Consider the following 16796-nt stretch of genomic DNA (forward strand, 5'->3'; position numbering starts at 1 on the left):
TCGAATGAAACATTAGTGCCCTCAGTGTCACTTCAGCAAAGAGCTCTCAATTTTAGATATATTTAAGTGTGATAAAACTCATTTTCAAGAATCTACAAGTTTGAGTTATCTGGATCAACTTTTCTAACTTGTAATCTGTTAAAGTACTGAAGACAGTGCTGCCCTAACTTAAAGTTTCATTTTGAATGGGGAATTTCATCTGTAAACATTAGGGGTGACATGTAGCTGTTCTAAAGAAAAGGAACCAGCAGAGTCCTGTTCTTTGGTAATCAGGGTGCATTTGTTATTTCAAGTGAGTCAGTAAAGTTTTCCCTAGGACTGATTACAACTAACGTAATTCACAGGCAGCTCAATATTTTTCCAACTAGTAGGCATCCCATTCCAGATGACATGCCAAACCAGGAGCCATTAAGCATCTAATGGCTGAATAATGAAACCCTATCTATACAAAGACCAATTCAGTGAAATTCAAATAGCTTGCAAATGCTGTCATAGTTGCATAAAAGCCTCTGTTGCCTGCAGTGTGTTGAGTTAATTAATGCCCGTTTTATCTGCTAGTTAAAGTGACTTCACAGTATTCTTTGAAATGCACAGGCCATAATGTGACTGAAAGTCAGTCTCAGAGCCTGCAGGGCTGACGTCATTTAATGTCCCAGACCAGCATTTTCATTTCAGAACAGAAAAGCTAACGAGCAGTATGTTGTTGGACTGGGAAGGGACGACAACAGTTCAGCTTGCTTCTTAAATTAAGAGACATGTGGAAACAGGATAATGTCTTTATTAAGCTTTTAGGACAAAGACACTTAAGTGATGCATCTTTTGTACAAAGTGCTGCAGTTGAGTGATTCAGACATTTACATCCATAGCATGACTATATTGTTAGTACAAATGGTATAAAGAAAGTTGATTAGATGTGAAATATTAAGCTTCCTTAGAACCTTGGTCCTCCTCGCTGCTCTTATCAAAGTCTTCGAAGAACTCATTGCAGGCAACAGTCAGTGCAGCAACCAGAACGACAAACTCCTGGAAATCTACTTGACCGTCCTGGTTTTCATCCAGGTCCTTCATAATCTTCTCAACCACCATGGGGTCCTTGCTGGCCTAAAAAAAAAACAAATAAAAAAAAAAAAACACACCAAACGTGACGAAAATTGAAGTAAAGAGCAATGTGTTTCACAAGATCAAAGTCTCCAGACTTGTCGTACGCCTCTCCACAGGGGAACACTTGATTTTAGAATCATAATGCTGTAAACTTAATTTGAATCCTCATGAAACTGAAATTAACTAAAAGCAAAATGAGCATTCTCTTCATCAAGTCTAGAGAAAAGTTTGATTTTATTGGCCCATTTTGGAACAGCAGCTTAAACATGTTAGTAGGGGCCAGGAGAATTCTTAGGGTCTTTTAGCAGGTCACTGTCCAGTATACTCTTTTGTTGCATCCAGCAGTAGCATCACCTACTAAAGATTATGGCCCAGTACAGTCTTAATTTCCACCCTAAATCCTCAAACTTGGTTGACATCACTTGAAGTGGTACAGCACTTTGTAACTTTATGTGATGAGATCACCTGCAGGCACATTTGTCTCTGTGAGGCTATACAGCTTCCTTTGGCTGAAGGTGTAGATTCTGCCCTCTAGCCTTCTCCCCTTCGCATACTGAATGGAAATAAAGCCTGGTCAAACCAGAAGGTGCACAGCAAGTTGAGTCACATGCTCTCCAAATATTTTGCTTCTTATAGCTTGGGACACGACTCATCACTAAGTTGATGAAACACCAACTGGGAAGCTAACCGCCAACACTCCCCCACCCCACTCACAAACCCTGAATTAGACAGACTAGTTTCAAATGTGCCATGTCTGCTCTCAAAGTGCAAGACCTCATTTCATGAGGAGTACTGCCCAGCTTTCCCTGAGCTCATTGGCTAAGAACTTTATTAAAATTTTAATTCTTATTTTTAATTTCTAAGTTGATTCAACTAGTGTTTTGTACTGTAATGATTTATTCAGTTAATGAAATAAATGCCGTGATTGGCAACTTTTAACAGCCCAGTAAAACTGAATACCAGACTAAACCGCAATACCTTACTGGTTTGTAATTTTTATGTTGTATAGTAGTTTACTCACGAGACCCAACCCTCCCCCAGTGCCTCAATGTATTGATAAAACTAACCAAAACAAAGCATCTAAAGTGATGCAGTGCCATACAGGCTAAAATGGCATATTAGGAAAATACAGCTTTTCCCAAAAACAGCATGTATGAACTTTGGCAAGTCCAACGACAGGCGTACCGAACCTTAAATGTGTTACAAGTTATGTAACAAATGTCACATGGTAAACATTGTTAAACAGTCGTAGTTTTGGTTACATTTAAGATCACCTTTTTGGGTTACAATAAGTACATTTAGTCAGTCACAGAACTAATGTTAAACTTAACATGTCAACTTTGACTCACATGGGACTCAAACTTTGGTCTCTTGAGTGAAAGTCCTGAGTTTACCTTATGGGTCTTAATAGACAGTTTTTCCTGTTAAGGATAGGCTGTTATATAGTTACTCACTGCCATGAAGTCTGCGAGTTCTCCCTGTAACAGGCTCTTCAGCTCGGCTTTGCTCAGCTTGTACTTGTCGCCTTCTTTTCCAGAATATGAGTGGAACACTGTGATGAGGTTCTCCATAGCGGTTTGCAGTTGGGAACACATTTCAGTCCTACAATTGATGTCTGGAATAAAAAAAAAAAAAAAAAAACAACCAAGGAGTCACAATTAACATTACAGACAGTTAAACACAATTTTATTACCGGACTAGTTTTAAAGGTCATCAGGAAAATGTCATTTCAGCAGTTGTGGATTTTCACTAGTAAAAGGGAGGATAAATCATTGAAAAGACAAGCAAGATCAATCACAGAGTTCGATTCAGATCTGAATGCAGAGGATGAGCAGCATCCATCAGCTCTGGTGCAGAAGAAATCCTGGAGTGCAAGATAAGATTACTTTTCAACGTCAGTGTGTTGGAGGGCAGCGGCTGAGATGTTTCAGTAAAGTTTTATACTAGTGCACAACAGATTTTCCTCAGAGCAAAAACAAAAAATGTAAAGGAAAATACAAGACCTTCTGCAGATTTAAATTTCACCCCAGAATGTGCCCCCCCCCCCATTGCTTCTCTGCAAACTGCACCAGGGTTTCATCTCAATTATGTTTTAGATTCATCACCTGTCAAATCATTGACTTCTGTCAGTAGAGGACACAATTTAAATTTTATTCAGTGCAGGAAAACAAATTGTTTCAATATATCTCAAGCTTGGCTTATTCCATAGAGTCTCACTTCTGAAAGCATTTTTAAAAGTTTACATAAAAAGGAAACACTGAACAAGTGCCTGTAACCATACAGGCTTTGTTGCAAAGAGCCATTCATCACCACTTAGCTTATAATAAAGCCTGGCTAGAGTAACAAAATCATGATATAGATCCCTCTTGACCAAGATATACAACACCATTTATATAAAACAAAAAAAGGTTTGAGGACATATCCTATGCCTTTACAAGTAACCAACCTACTGTAAATGCCAATTTCCTCATTTCTCAGCCTTCAAGTGACCTGAAAATCAATAGCCTATTATTCCTAAAAACCAACGCATGCAAGTTTAACATTACACCCACAGTTTAGATTACATTTTGCAGTTACAGATAGGCTGGTGGGTTAGTATTTAATCTGTATCTCAGCTCATAGAATGGGAGTGGAAGGAGTCCTTAGTTCCAACCTATTGTGGCCTTTCAGCTACAAACTCATTTTGATTGCACATAATATACACTAATTAGTGCCAATTATTTCCACATCCAAAAGAGCCATTTTAAATATCAAACCTCTAAACACTTAAGTGAAATATCAATACAATTCAGAGACAACTTATCTTGAGGCCAAATAAAATGCACACGAAGGAGGCTCAGGCATGACCGTCAAAACAGTTGAAATATCTAACCTTACACCTTCCTTTCACCATCAGACACCCGAGAAGCTGCTACAGGGGGCTGAGTCATTTCACCTCCATGAACCAGTGGAGAACAAAAGGACAGACCCCCTGCAGGGCACGTTGCCCATAATAGATTTAAATCCTGGTTTACTTTTTTTCCCCCCTCTCTCCTCTTTCCTTCCATGAACTAGCTATTGATAATTTCATGCTGAGGATGAACTTTAGGGGTTGGTCATAGTTAGTCTTTTTAGACTTATGATTTTTATCTATATGGAGGAGTGACGAGCTCTCATTAGTAATGCAGGGCTGCTGTATACCCGCCTGCCTGTGTGTATAACTCACTCAATCTACAGTTTCAGAACAAGACAATACTTTAATAATTTTCTGAATGATGCAGCACCACATTCCCTTAAATAGTCTCGATAATTATGCCGTTAGTCATTTATTCCCGCAGCATCAGGGAGCTAATTAAAAGGCTTTGAATGTTGAATGCAAAGCTGGTGTTAATTAACTCAGGTTGAGATTAAGCATGGAAATGTTAAAAACCAACTGCAGAGGCAATTCCACAAGAAAACAATAAAATTAATAGGCTACATTTCACCATCCTATCACCTTGCAGACCTGTCCTACCTTTAAAACATCAACCTTTTATAAATAAATAACAAACAGCAGAAACTCACCTTGACAGTGACGCTAACAGGTGCTGGTGGAAGTGGCTTCAGCTCTCATCTCATCACTTATATGGCTTCCTCTCACCTGTGTGCAAATCAGAATCAGATAGGCTCCTCCCTCCAGACAGCAGCGACATCATGTGCACAGGTGAGCTACCTGGCCATGTAAGGTAACCACAGGCGGGTGATGGCAACTGTACAGCACATTATTTATGTTTTTCTTTCTTAATAATGCAGATTATGACCATGTAGGGTTGCCATTAGGTTAAAGTACAGGAACTGTGTGTGTACAAAAGACTGTAGGCATATATTATTGGTTACAATAGGCCTACACATAAAGAGATAAAAACTCCTGATAAGTTATAATCCAATGAAGAACTAGCCCAACAAATAAGAAAACTCATTGAATTCCCTATTTCTGTTACAGTTAAAACGTAGTATTATCCCCATGAAGTAGATAAAAGATGCTTGAGAAGAGACTTCTAGATTGGCTGATATGTTACTAGGCTAAACAAAATGATACTTTATCCACCATTTAAATGAATCTGCATACTATCAATAACTAACAACTAAGGTATGGCTAATATGTTAGGCACTTGTTTGCTTACAGATTTTGAGGCCAACTGGAAACATGGTGAGGTTTTTATTCCCATGGCAACAGCATCCCATGTTTTGAACTAATTCATATAGTTTTCACGTGACGTCACATTCCAAGGAAAACACTGCCTTGGAGGTCAAAAAAGACGTTATTTTCCGCTGCCTGCCAACCAGGAAGCAAGTGATACACTATTACTCTGAGTTGGTTACTTTGCTTAAATGCTTGATGGTTGTTGCTTTCGGATGCACTAATCGAGGAGGAGACAAGCCTGGGCTGTGATAGGTGAGGGATTCACCACAAGGTAAATGTAAACATTAGCCTACCGGAGTCGAGTGGCGGCAGGGACCTGGCGGTTTTTAACGGGAGAAATGCGGCAGCGGATGCTGTAACATTATATGCATATATGTTGGTCTGTTGTTTTGCCCTCCATGTCACCGTGCACGTCACGTGACAACTTATGCACTAATAGTTATGTTGCTAGTAGTTTTGATTTAAGCATCGTGGTTATGGAATGGTATTTTAACATTTATTCAATCCAATGTAGATAGCTAAACCCTTTATCTTATCCCCCTTTCACACAGGCGACCAAAGAACAAATGCCACCTTACTAACTTGTTAAGCTGTTTGCCACCTAAATAGTTAGACAGCTGAATTTTAGGCAAATAGCTAGTGAACTAGCTGGCTTTTTAGTGCAGGTAATTTGTTTGTAAGGGCAACTAACTGGCAAAAATGGCAGCTAGCTAACTAATTTCTGTTTGTACACTGAATCATATGGCCAGCTAGATAGGGACAATGGGCAGCAGAGCCGGCTCGTGGTATAGGTGAAATAGTCTGTCACCTAGGGCGCAAAGGGACACAGGGGAAAGAAAATGTCTGCCAACTTTTGGTAATGTTGTCGTCCCTTCGTACACCCTTCATCCACCTGACCTTGATTTTTAAAATCTCTTTCTCATATATAAACCAAACAAAAGCATGCTGCGCTGTCTCATCTGGCTAGCGGTCAACATGCTTTACTGACGTGATTGAATGACACACTTTATGAGACATGTGATGGTGTGGTTGAGTTAAGTTTATGCCACAGCTAATTACACAGGGAAAGAAAAGAACAGCGAGCTGCGAGTAGCAAAAAATGACTTATGGAAAGGGATCAAAAAGACAACAGTTCAGAGTGTCATCTACTCTTTGTGTCTATGATGTTTTATTTGTGTTAGGATAATATTTCCAAAATCTCACCTATGGCACCAACAAAGTCAGGGCCGGCTATGATGGGCAGCTAGCTCCAATAATAGCTAGCAATTCAAAAAATAAATGGTCTGCCAAAATATGACGCCCTTCAAACTGTTCCTTTATGCAGAATGAGCTGACTTGTTGGTGAATATTGTTATATCATCAATCACAACATATTGTAGCGTGCGAACCTATGGCTCACTTGCACAGTAGTACTGTGCCCTGGATGTCTGAGGCCCCGGTTCACTGGTCACACTGCCCCACTGGCCCAGTGTGAAATCCAGACTGAATAAGTGGGATGATTTTAAAACAAGTTGAAACAACATCTGAATTGCTCAGTGACCAGATGTGTCTCTTATATAATAATCTTCATTATGCGTTATTAATTGCATTGCATATGTAGTTAATAATATTTGATTTGTCATAATAAAATTGTTTTTATTTAGGTCAAAATGTACAGTATGTTAATCATTTCAAATGCCTACTCAGGGAAACTGCATTGTACCAATAATACAAGAATTAGGCTGAAGCAGTCCCTTCCTTTTTCTTGCCATATCATTTCCCTGCTGCCATTTATTCTGTTCATTTTATTAGGTCTCACTTATGCTTATTAGGTGTGACTAATGCTTTCCTGCAACATCATTTGCAATTAAGGGAATGATTATGGTAGCAATACAAATGAAGTGAAGGCCAGTAAACGAAAAACTCTTCTCCTTGAATGCAAACCAATGAGGCTGATTTACATCATTATCTCCAGTTGACCGGTATAAAGGCTCTATGTATATTTGCATGGTTCTAGATAAAAATTAAACTTTAGGCCTCATTCCTTAAAACCAACAAGTACAAGGCTTGAGTTGTTCTACAGCTCCCACACAGTCCCATTAGGGACACATAATGTACTGTATGTACACAGTACATAAAGTTATATACAATGTCTGAAAATCTTCTTGATATGTAATTATGTAATTTCCCTGGTGTCAGTGGATTTAAAAAATGTCTTAAGTTGACTGCAATTATCTTAAAACAAAGAATTCAACATTTGGCCACATCATTAAAGAAAACTTGAAACTTTCAACAGAGATTATCTATTCTTGGTTTGAGGAAAGTAATAGTTAAAGATGAAACTCTTTCTTTGATATGATTAACTGAGACCGACTGGATGTGTGACCCGGAAAAAGATCACTCATCACTCTTTTGTGAGAGAAAGCAAAGCAACCATTTCTGATTACTGTCCAGAGATCCACAAGGATCTCCTGAAGGGAGGAAGGATTTTTGCAGTTGGACACACTAAAAATCTAGCTGTCGCTAGTTTCTCCATAGTTCCCTACCCCAGCTACAGATACCTACTCCATCAACATCCCAGATCAAGCACTCAGACGGACCATGTTCCGAGTTGACAGAGTAAAAGTCTCTGTCAAGATGAGAGGAGGCTCAAACTCAGTCAAACTGGATGAACAGTGTTTCCCAAATGTCTAACTTTTATGTGAAGATAAAAAACATTTTATCATCACTATCTTGTTTGTTGTTGCTTGCTTGTTTTTTACATTCCCCCAGATGCAAATTCAAAAAAATGCACTGCATATGTTTTTTATGGGTGTAAACATGTATGTCATGGCAAAATGACTGTATAGGCCTTAATTGTTTTACTGTATTTATTTTGTATTTATTGATTCTGAGACAACAAACTTTTCATTTGTTGTACCTTTTGTTGTATAATGATAAATCAATTTCCTTGATTATTTTAACTATGATAACTAGATTAGGAAATATCGAAAGTAAAGACATGCTAGGAGTCTCCATCAAACATTGTTTGCTTTGCTTTATCTACCAATACAGTTTTCTGTTTTGCATAAATGGTTCAGCACAATATTTTAATGAAGACTGACATTTTTTCCATACCCACATGCCAAATACTCAGCAAATGCATTTATTACATACACTTTACATTAATGTAAATCATCATACTCTCTCTCTCTCTCTCTCTCCAATAAGCTTTATAAGTGTAACAAAGACAACATTGCCAAAGCACCAAGTAATAATGAGATTAAAAGAAAACAATGAACACTTGCTCTGTGCGGGTTTATGACAGACTGTGGAGGTGTGTGTTGTTGCTGTTAGTGTGTGTGTGTGTGTGTGTGTGTTTGTAAGGATGTTGGTGGTGGTGTTGTAGATGCTAGATGTTGTTTTTGTGTGTGTGTGTGTGTGTGTGTGTGTGTGTGTGTGTATTAGTACCAGGACAGTGGAGGGTCTGGGTGGTTGTATAGAGCTCCTAAATTAGACCCTCCAGCACACAGTGAGTGTCAGTATTAGTAGCAGTGCACGACGTTATTCAAAATGATCAAATAATGAAAGCATTTACAGAATTATAACAAAATACAGTATATAACTTGGGTAACTCTTTCTCTCTCTCTGTGTCCAAGAGTGTCATCTACTGGCCATTTGCAGATAGAGAAGGAAAAATAAATGTTTTTCAGTGTTTTTGAATTGACAATATTGAATGGGAAAGTCTTTCACATGTTTTTTTCCCCCAAAATGATTTAAAGAAACATTAACCATACAAGTGGGAGTTCAACTCGATGGAAATTCATCATAAAATAACCCAACAAAGCTGCTGTTAACCAAAGTATAAAAATCCTTAAAATCATGACACATGACATTATTTCAGTTTGCCTACTGTACACAGTATCCTTCAATCATTAACACAAAATAATATTATTTACATAAACATACACAGACATATTTTTTCATGAAAAATTGGACCAGCATTGCTTCCTTAAAATTATAAACCTATAAAATGGCTACAAGTTTACATTCACATTCTTGACATCTTTTGCTTTATAGTACTTTGTTTACTTGTGCTGGTATTGTTCTTATTGTTACTTTTTGTAAATGAATTATGATTTGAGGCTTGTTTGCACAACCTTTTATACAGTACTTGTGTGCATACATTATGGGATGATCAAAGCATTTATAAGCTTAGCGAAGTTTGTTCACTTGCAAATGTCCTCAGTGTTTGCTTTACTTTACATTCAATCTCAGTACTCCCATCAACTTCCTGCAGCTCTATTAAATTGACAGCACACTGCCTTTTCAGCAACAAATGGCAGACAAAGTTCCAGAGTAGCTGGTGAAGAAAGTGGAACATAGAGCAAGATATTTTTTCCAGCAATTGGATTAGACCAAACCAGAGGACAGTTGTAATGTTCCTCCAAGTGGCTGGATGTGCAATCAGGCAATCAGGAGAGTGAACATTTAATATAGATTTATCAGGTGGACGGAAATTTGTAAGTAGGAAAAATGTTGCAAGTCTCAAATAATAAAAGAAGATGAGTTGTTTAATATATAATATAGGGAGAATAAATTGTCAACCTACTGACAAACAGCACAATCAGATCAAGTTAAGACAGACATTTGGCAGCAATGAAATTAGTGATTACCTGGCTATTCATGTAATAGTTAAATATGGAAACAGTCAACTTGAAACACTAGAAGGCCTATAGAGACCCACTTCAAATTTAAGAGCTAGTCAGTGCACACTCAAAGAGCTCATATAAATACAAAGTGCTGGAGCCTACAAATTCCCAATATAAGATTCACTAGTGATTTAGATTTTTTTATGTTCCCAGGTAAACAAGTGGACCCATATCCCCAAAACACATTGCATTCGAGGATTATTCTTTTGGAATTATGGCCTGTGTGAATTTGAGTTGGCCCTGGAACATTATTGTTGGAACATTCATGATACATGATTCATCATACCTCTAAAGGCCAAGAATGTAACAGAGCGCAGTCCTTTCACAATGTGGCTCCTGTCAACACATATTTCTTGCACCTCGCTTGTTATCCAGAGTGCAACATGGGAGATCTCATTTGAGCCACTGAGTTGTTGGCTTTCAGTGGCTGTCAGCAGGGCACCTGGTAAGAGAAGCATAGAAGGAGAGGAGCAGAGGGCATCAGCCCTCAAGGATAACATGACAGTGAGTGCCATGGGCAGTAGGGGATGGTGTTATTGTCATAATGAGACAATGGCTTTTGCTCCCAGCTTCACACAACCTGCTCACAAAGGTCACCTGAGTTCAAGCCTTTACTGGGACAGTTCCGACGGAATGTATGCAATTGTACAATCTTTATTATTCCTCTTTAATTATGTTGTTTTGGGGTCCAGCTTTGTCTGCATTTGGGTTTTCTACTTCTGGCCTCCTGTCTTCTATCTCGGGCCCAATAACAGAAACACATTCCATAGATGAGTTTCTGCTCTTAACACTGTGGCGCCCCTCTCTGGTCATTGTTGGCTTGCCCAGAGCACTCTTTAGCTGCGCCCAGAAAAAGACCTGCTGGTTGACCTGCTGGGGCCACTCCAGGTACGTCTTGTTACTCAGCATCTTCTTAAGCCTGCAGTACTTGCTGGGCAAGGAGCTGGGATCAATGGGCTCCTTCACCACTAGTATGACGTCACTGAAGGTTTTTCCCATTGATCTCTGCTGAGCGAAATACAGCTCATAGTTGCACCAATCACTGTTAATGAAGTGCCGGGAGAGGACGAATATTACCTGTGGAGGGAGAAAGGAAAAGAAAGGGAAAGAAAACATGGATTACAATTGCAATATAATATTTTCTTCCACATAGAAAATGGTGAGCTATGGGATGTACTAGTTAGGGTGATACTTTGTGTAAAAGCATACCTTAGATATTAACAAATAAGTATAGTACTGAAGAAAAACTTTATGTTGTGCATAGGGCTGACCCCGAATAGTCGAAGATTCAATGGGCAGAGCCTTATTCAACTGTCAATCTGTCAGCGAAACAAGGATCATGCCATTTTGGCATTTTTACATAGAACTACCAGTTTTCTTCCAATAAGTTAATATACAGCTTATTACAATATACATTTCAACATTTAATGCTGTAAATAAACATGTAAAACGAAAAAAACTTTCAATGTTTTTGAAGTGCGTGAATAGATCCAAAATTGTAATCTTAACCCTGGGTCGTCTGTGCGCATGTGTAGGCGGAGCGTGTATGTGTGTAGTGGCAGAAGAGGAACGCTTGCTGATGCGATGGAGCCACAGCTTCACTGGCGTTGTGCCGAGTTGTCCGCACCTCGCGGGACTTTCGGATAATTTATCACCGTTGATGAACCACACAAAGAATAATACATCGTTTTTAAACAGCCGGCTACTTGAAATAGACCTGCGAGGAACCGCGACGTGCATGCAGTTGTCGGCAGCATGGCAAACTCTGTACAAGACTGGTACAGGGAGAGACAGGGAGAAAAAATGGTCAACAATAAGCCTCAGTTTAGCTTCTGCTCGCAATCGCTGTGCACAAAAACACACATGCTTCAACTATAGGCAGGACTTGACGATTCTGATTCAACTATATAAATCCTTAGTCGGGGTCAGCCCTAGTTGTGCATTATAATCCTTTTTGAAAATGCCTGAACCCTCAAAACACTCTAAAACACACTGCACTAAATCAATAACATCAGTAGTTTGCCAAGCTGAGCAGCGAATCAAAGGAGCTCTCTCTCACAGTGTCTCTTAGACACTGATTTAACATGCTGCGTCGTTTTATTAACTACCATAAAGGCGGACTGCTGATGACATCTCAAAACTAGAGGTGAAGTCCTGCTCAGATGCTCAACTACCGCCAACTTACAGTGTGGTGTATCAGAAATCTTAAGTGTGCCTCTTGACTGTCTATCATTGTTCATTTGCTAACCCTAACCCTTGAAGAATTCATATCACAAAAGCCATCAATGTTTCTATGTAATGGACAGACACTAGCCTTTGGTGTGAGAGACCTGAGTGTGATTCCCACTGAGACCCATCCACCATTGTGTCCCTGAGCAAGACACTTAACCCTTCGTTGCTCCAGAGGCGTGAGACCTCTGACATGTATAGCAATTGTAAGTCGCTTTGGATAAAAGCGTCAGCTAAATGAAAAAATGTAATGTTCAGGCAAGTTTTCAGATTACTCGAACAGCACAGCAGAAATTCCCAAAGAAGAAGTTCCAGGGGGAAGTCAATGAACACCACCCCCCAACCACGGCGCAATCCTTAATCTTTAGTAACTTAATGTACTCACACACACGCTCTGCTGAGTTAGCAGCAGGTCGAAAGTATAATAGTTCCTCAAAAGATGTTTGCCCACACTGGCTGGTAGGTTTCACTAAAAGTATTTTAGTATTTTAACTACATTTTGGTACCTTACGACTGCTGTCAATGTTGTCAATAATGTTGTCGATGATCCACCTTCCTGGCATGAAGTCCCTCTCATGGATACACAGACGATAGGGGTTCCTGTTCTCCAAGAAGGGCAAGAGCTGGTCCCTCACCCAGTCTGCATCAGAGTGGCTGTAGGATATGAAGGCATGATAAGTAAAAGTCCCTAATTCCCCCGCTGCATTTTCCTTGTGAGCTCTGTATCTGGCCCTGATGATCTGATAAGTGGCTTTAGTGTACCATGGGAGGTCAAAAATATAGCAAATCAGCATCAGTATCAAGATTACCGCTGCAGTGGTCGCAACACTGATGATGATAACTAGTCTGATATCACACGCTACTTGACCTGGAAAGTATTTAGATATGACTGTGTTGAGCAAGGGCTCTGGGTGGTAACACCTGTAATTTAAAGGCCAATCTGTGAGATTAACCTTTCCTTTTGACAATGTGTCCTGGACAAAAGCATGGAGCTCACAAGTGCAATGGTAAGGATTGTTCCCTGCCCTCAGGTGAGACAGTTGAGGCATGTCCTGGAAGGATGCCTTGCTAATGAGACCAAACGAATTCCCATCCAAAGCTAGTGACTGCAGTGACGGACTTTCCCACTTGGATGGGATGAACTTGATTTTATTCCCACTTAGCAGGAGCTCTTTCAGGTTGGTGGCTTTCTCGAAGTACGCCATGTTCAGCTGGTCCAGGTTGCAGTAGGATAGGTCCAAGTAGTGCACTGTAGTGGGCAGACAAAGGAGGGCTTCACTCACAAATTGATTGTGGTGAGCAATAAGCCGAGTGATATTTTTCTGCCAAATGCATTCCTGGCTGTTTTCAACAGATCCCAGTTTGTTGTTGCTGAAATCCAACACCTGCAGCTGCTGGAACTCCCTTGTTAGTGTTGACATATCTTTTAAGCTGGTCAAGTCGTTGTTGTTTATGCTGAAGGTGTGAAGATTTGGCATGATGCCCTTGTAATGACACAGCTGGTTGAAGATGAACTCATTTTTGAGTCGATTATTGGAGACATCCAGAAACTCCACACGTTGCATCTCAGTCCAGGCATCACAGGGCACAGAGTTAAAGTACACATACTGAATAGACAGTTCCTTAATTTTGTTGAACCAAGTGAAGCTCCAGTCAAATCGCAGGATATCAGGATTGCTGATATACCTAACAGAAATAGAGATTTGTAGTGTTATGTATCTGCAAATGAAAAGCAATTAGTCAGTCCCCAAAGGATCTTTTAAAGCATTTTGTGATTAATGAATAGGGCTGGGCAAAAAATGTTCTAACAATAAATAATTTCATATTATTAGGTGCTGAAAATTCTAAAGATAAATTCAAATGATTATTTATTTCGAGTTTTAAAAGAAGGTTTTCGCTCCTAAGAAAAAGTTGAAGAAACCAGATGGTTAAATGTGGTTTTAAACAATTCTTTATGGTTAGATCTTGACAAACATTTGCCAAACAGTGGATCACCTAACAGATCTAAGGTAGAACATTCAAAACTATTATGATAACATAATTTTTCAACAAATATGCATGAGTGAAAATTAAGTTAAATCTTTTTTCAGTCCTTTTTCAAAATAAATATCTTAATCTAAAAATAAAGTGCTAATGTTTGTGATTCAAATACATTAAATCAAACATTTATTGAACATTTGTTATATTGTTTTTGAGGAAAATTGTAAATACTGTAGTACACTCTAAGTGAACAACAAACATACAGTATATTATGTAAGCCTATTCTCTACAAATAATGTAATGTAATAACTGTTCACCGTGCAGTGTCAAGTCTACCATCATTCTGTAACATCATGACCAGCAAGTTGTAACATAATGAAAGCAAGTGCTAAATTTCACACAAAATTAATTATATTTCACCCCATGCACATGATGCCCCAAAGTAAGAAGATACTTACCAAAGATCCAATTTATCCAGTACCAGATCTGTGATGCTTGAACCTGCTCCGCTATCAACAAATGTGGGTGATCGGGCAAAGTCTATGTACTGTAGTCTCAACCTTTTGATAGGAGTGACCTGTAAGTTAATTAAAGCCATCCTCATGAGGTTCTCATTGAATTTACCTCTGTGAAAGATGAGCTGATGGGCTGTGATGTATTTCAAATCCCGAAAAATGTCCTCCTCTCCCATGTAGTACATGAACTCAAAGAGGTTGCGGAACTGGATTACACTGAAGGTCTTGTTGGCAAGGTCACGTAACATAAGAGGGAGAGCTTTTGGCTGTTGATCTATGGCCATATCAAAGCTCATCTGCATTGTCTGGATGACTTCTAAACTTCCAGGCTCGTAGTAACTTAGATTGGAGGAACATTTGATGGCAAAACCTAGTAACTTCATGTTTTTCAGTGACTGAAAATCCGCTTTCTTTAGTCCCATCACCAAAGGGCCACCCATAGACAGAACTTGGAGTTTGACAAATTTGGAGAAACTGTCAGCTAAAGTGGCATGTTTGTAAATGTTGTTGGACATGTAGAGTTCTTTTAGATTCAAGAGAGGAGTGAGAGCTGTGGCAGGAATTTCCTGCAGTGAGTTATTAAAGATGTCAAGATACTCCAGTAGTAGGTTGTTTTTAAAGGCATCCTTGTCAATATGTGAAATGTTATTGTACTGCAACTTAAGGATGCGAAGCTGAGGGAGACGGAGGAAGTCGCTCGCATGGACAGCTTGAAGCTTATTGTAGGAGAGATCTATGTCTTCCAGTGTGGATGGAAATTGTCTCCATGGGACGCTGTTGAGCTGTCTTCCCAGACAGTCTGCTGAGCGGCCTGAGCTGTAGATGCGACAGGGTCCCTCGTCAGTGTTAGTGTTGGGGGACGGAGATGGAGTTGGGGATGTGAGTGCTCCAATAAGGAGAGCACTAAAATTAACCAATTTCCAAATCATTGTGATAGACTTGAAAAGAAAAAAGAAAAAGAAAGATTAAATGTTGGCATTTTTATTCTTTTTTCCAACAAAAAAAGTAACAGGACATAGACTCAAATTTGTTTACTTTTTCTTTCTATGTGCTTATTGAGGACAAGTTTTGAAAAATGTATATATTTAGTACTTTTACTTTGGATATGTGTTTACTGCTATTACATATTCACATTTAGAGGTAATTAAGTACATCAGGTCTGTCACTTTGTCTTTCAAGTCACCCTAACCAAGTATTCACCATAAACGTTCATGAATAATGTTATGGGTACTTGCATGTCCTTAAAAGGACGGTGAATTTCCACAATGTGACTGTGTAAACTGATTTATGTCGCTACAACCTGAGTAATACGCACACCCACATCTACACACAGTCACTCTCTTTTTCTCTCTGTGAACCTCCTCTCAGTATAAGAGAAGACATAATATCTTGATCTGGGCTGTCATTGCATCAAATAAAAGTTAAAGCTCACAGAACGGAGGATATGCAGTTCATTAGATCGCATCATCTGTGCTGGTTTAAACTGTAAAAAAAAAGTTAATAATAAGGAAATAAGCAAATCTTAACCTCTGTGCAACCTCTACCAGATCCTTCATTAATCATTTCCCATTAAATCATCAATGTGTCTTTGCAAAATAAATTGACAATGAGTCTTTTCTGTAAGGTAAGTGAACCTTGCAAGAAACATAGTAGACAACAAGCTACACACGTCACTCTATCATCATGTGCTGTCAGGTGACAAATCTGCAGTGAATGTAACATCCAACTTGTCCCTATGAAATAGACTCTTATTTTACAACAGCAGTTATTTTCCTCCTGCCTCCTTGAATTGAACACAGCACAGTACTCACCCTCTTAGGACTAGTTTCCTCCTCAAAGCTGTTAATGTAGACTCTTTCAAATCCCTTGAACATTTATTAATATTGCTGGTCCAAGGCTACACACTGTTTTGGCTCTCACGTAAAAGAGTCGTCAAGCTTTATAACTGTCACAGTCTGCTTGTCAGTCCCTCCCTCCAGCCACATTCCCACTTCCTCAAACACATTCATTGCCATTCTCGTCCCGTCCACTGATGCCCTGTGACTTTTTCTCCTGTCCAGGTCATCTCACTCCCACATCCAGCCCTTCCTACCCTGCAAAAATCCCTTTCCCTCCAGTCTTTGTCACCTGACATTCCCC

General features: G+C 39.3%; 1 protein-coding gene across 1 annotated transcript; it reads right to left on the reverse strand.

Moving 5' to 3' along the window:
* Positions 1 to 761: 761 nt before the first annotated feature.
* On the reverse strand, positions 762 to 16546 carry tlr18 (toll-like receptor 18). The gene is made up of 8 exons (XM_038712246.1): positions 16469 to 16546; positions 14601 to 15595; positions 12669 to 13848; positions 10593 to 11010; positions 10293 to 10375; positions 4645 to 4657; positions 2556 to 2716; positions 762 to 1101 (listed from the first exon to the last, which is right to left on the reverse strand). The coding sequence occupies exons 1-8, from the start codon at positions 16529 to 16531 to the stop codon at positions 922 to 924; spliced, it is 3093 nt and encodes a 1030-aa protein (XP_038568174.1). The 5' UTR covers positions 16532 to 16546; the 3' UTR covers positions 762 to 921.
* Positions 16547 to 16796: the final 250 nt, after the last annotated feature.

This window comes from Micropterus salmoides, unplaced genomic scaffold (genome assembly GCF_014851395.1).
Source record: "Micropterus salmoides isolate LMB-PRFRI ecotype aquatic unplaced genomic scaffold, ASM1485139v1 Ms_hic_scaffold_11, whole genome shotgun sequence".
NCBI lineage: Eukaryota > Metazoa > Chordata > Actinopteri > Centrarchiformes > Centrarchidae > Micropterus > Micropterus salmoides.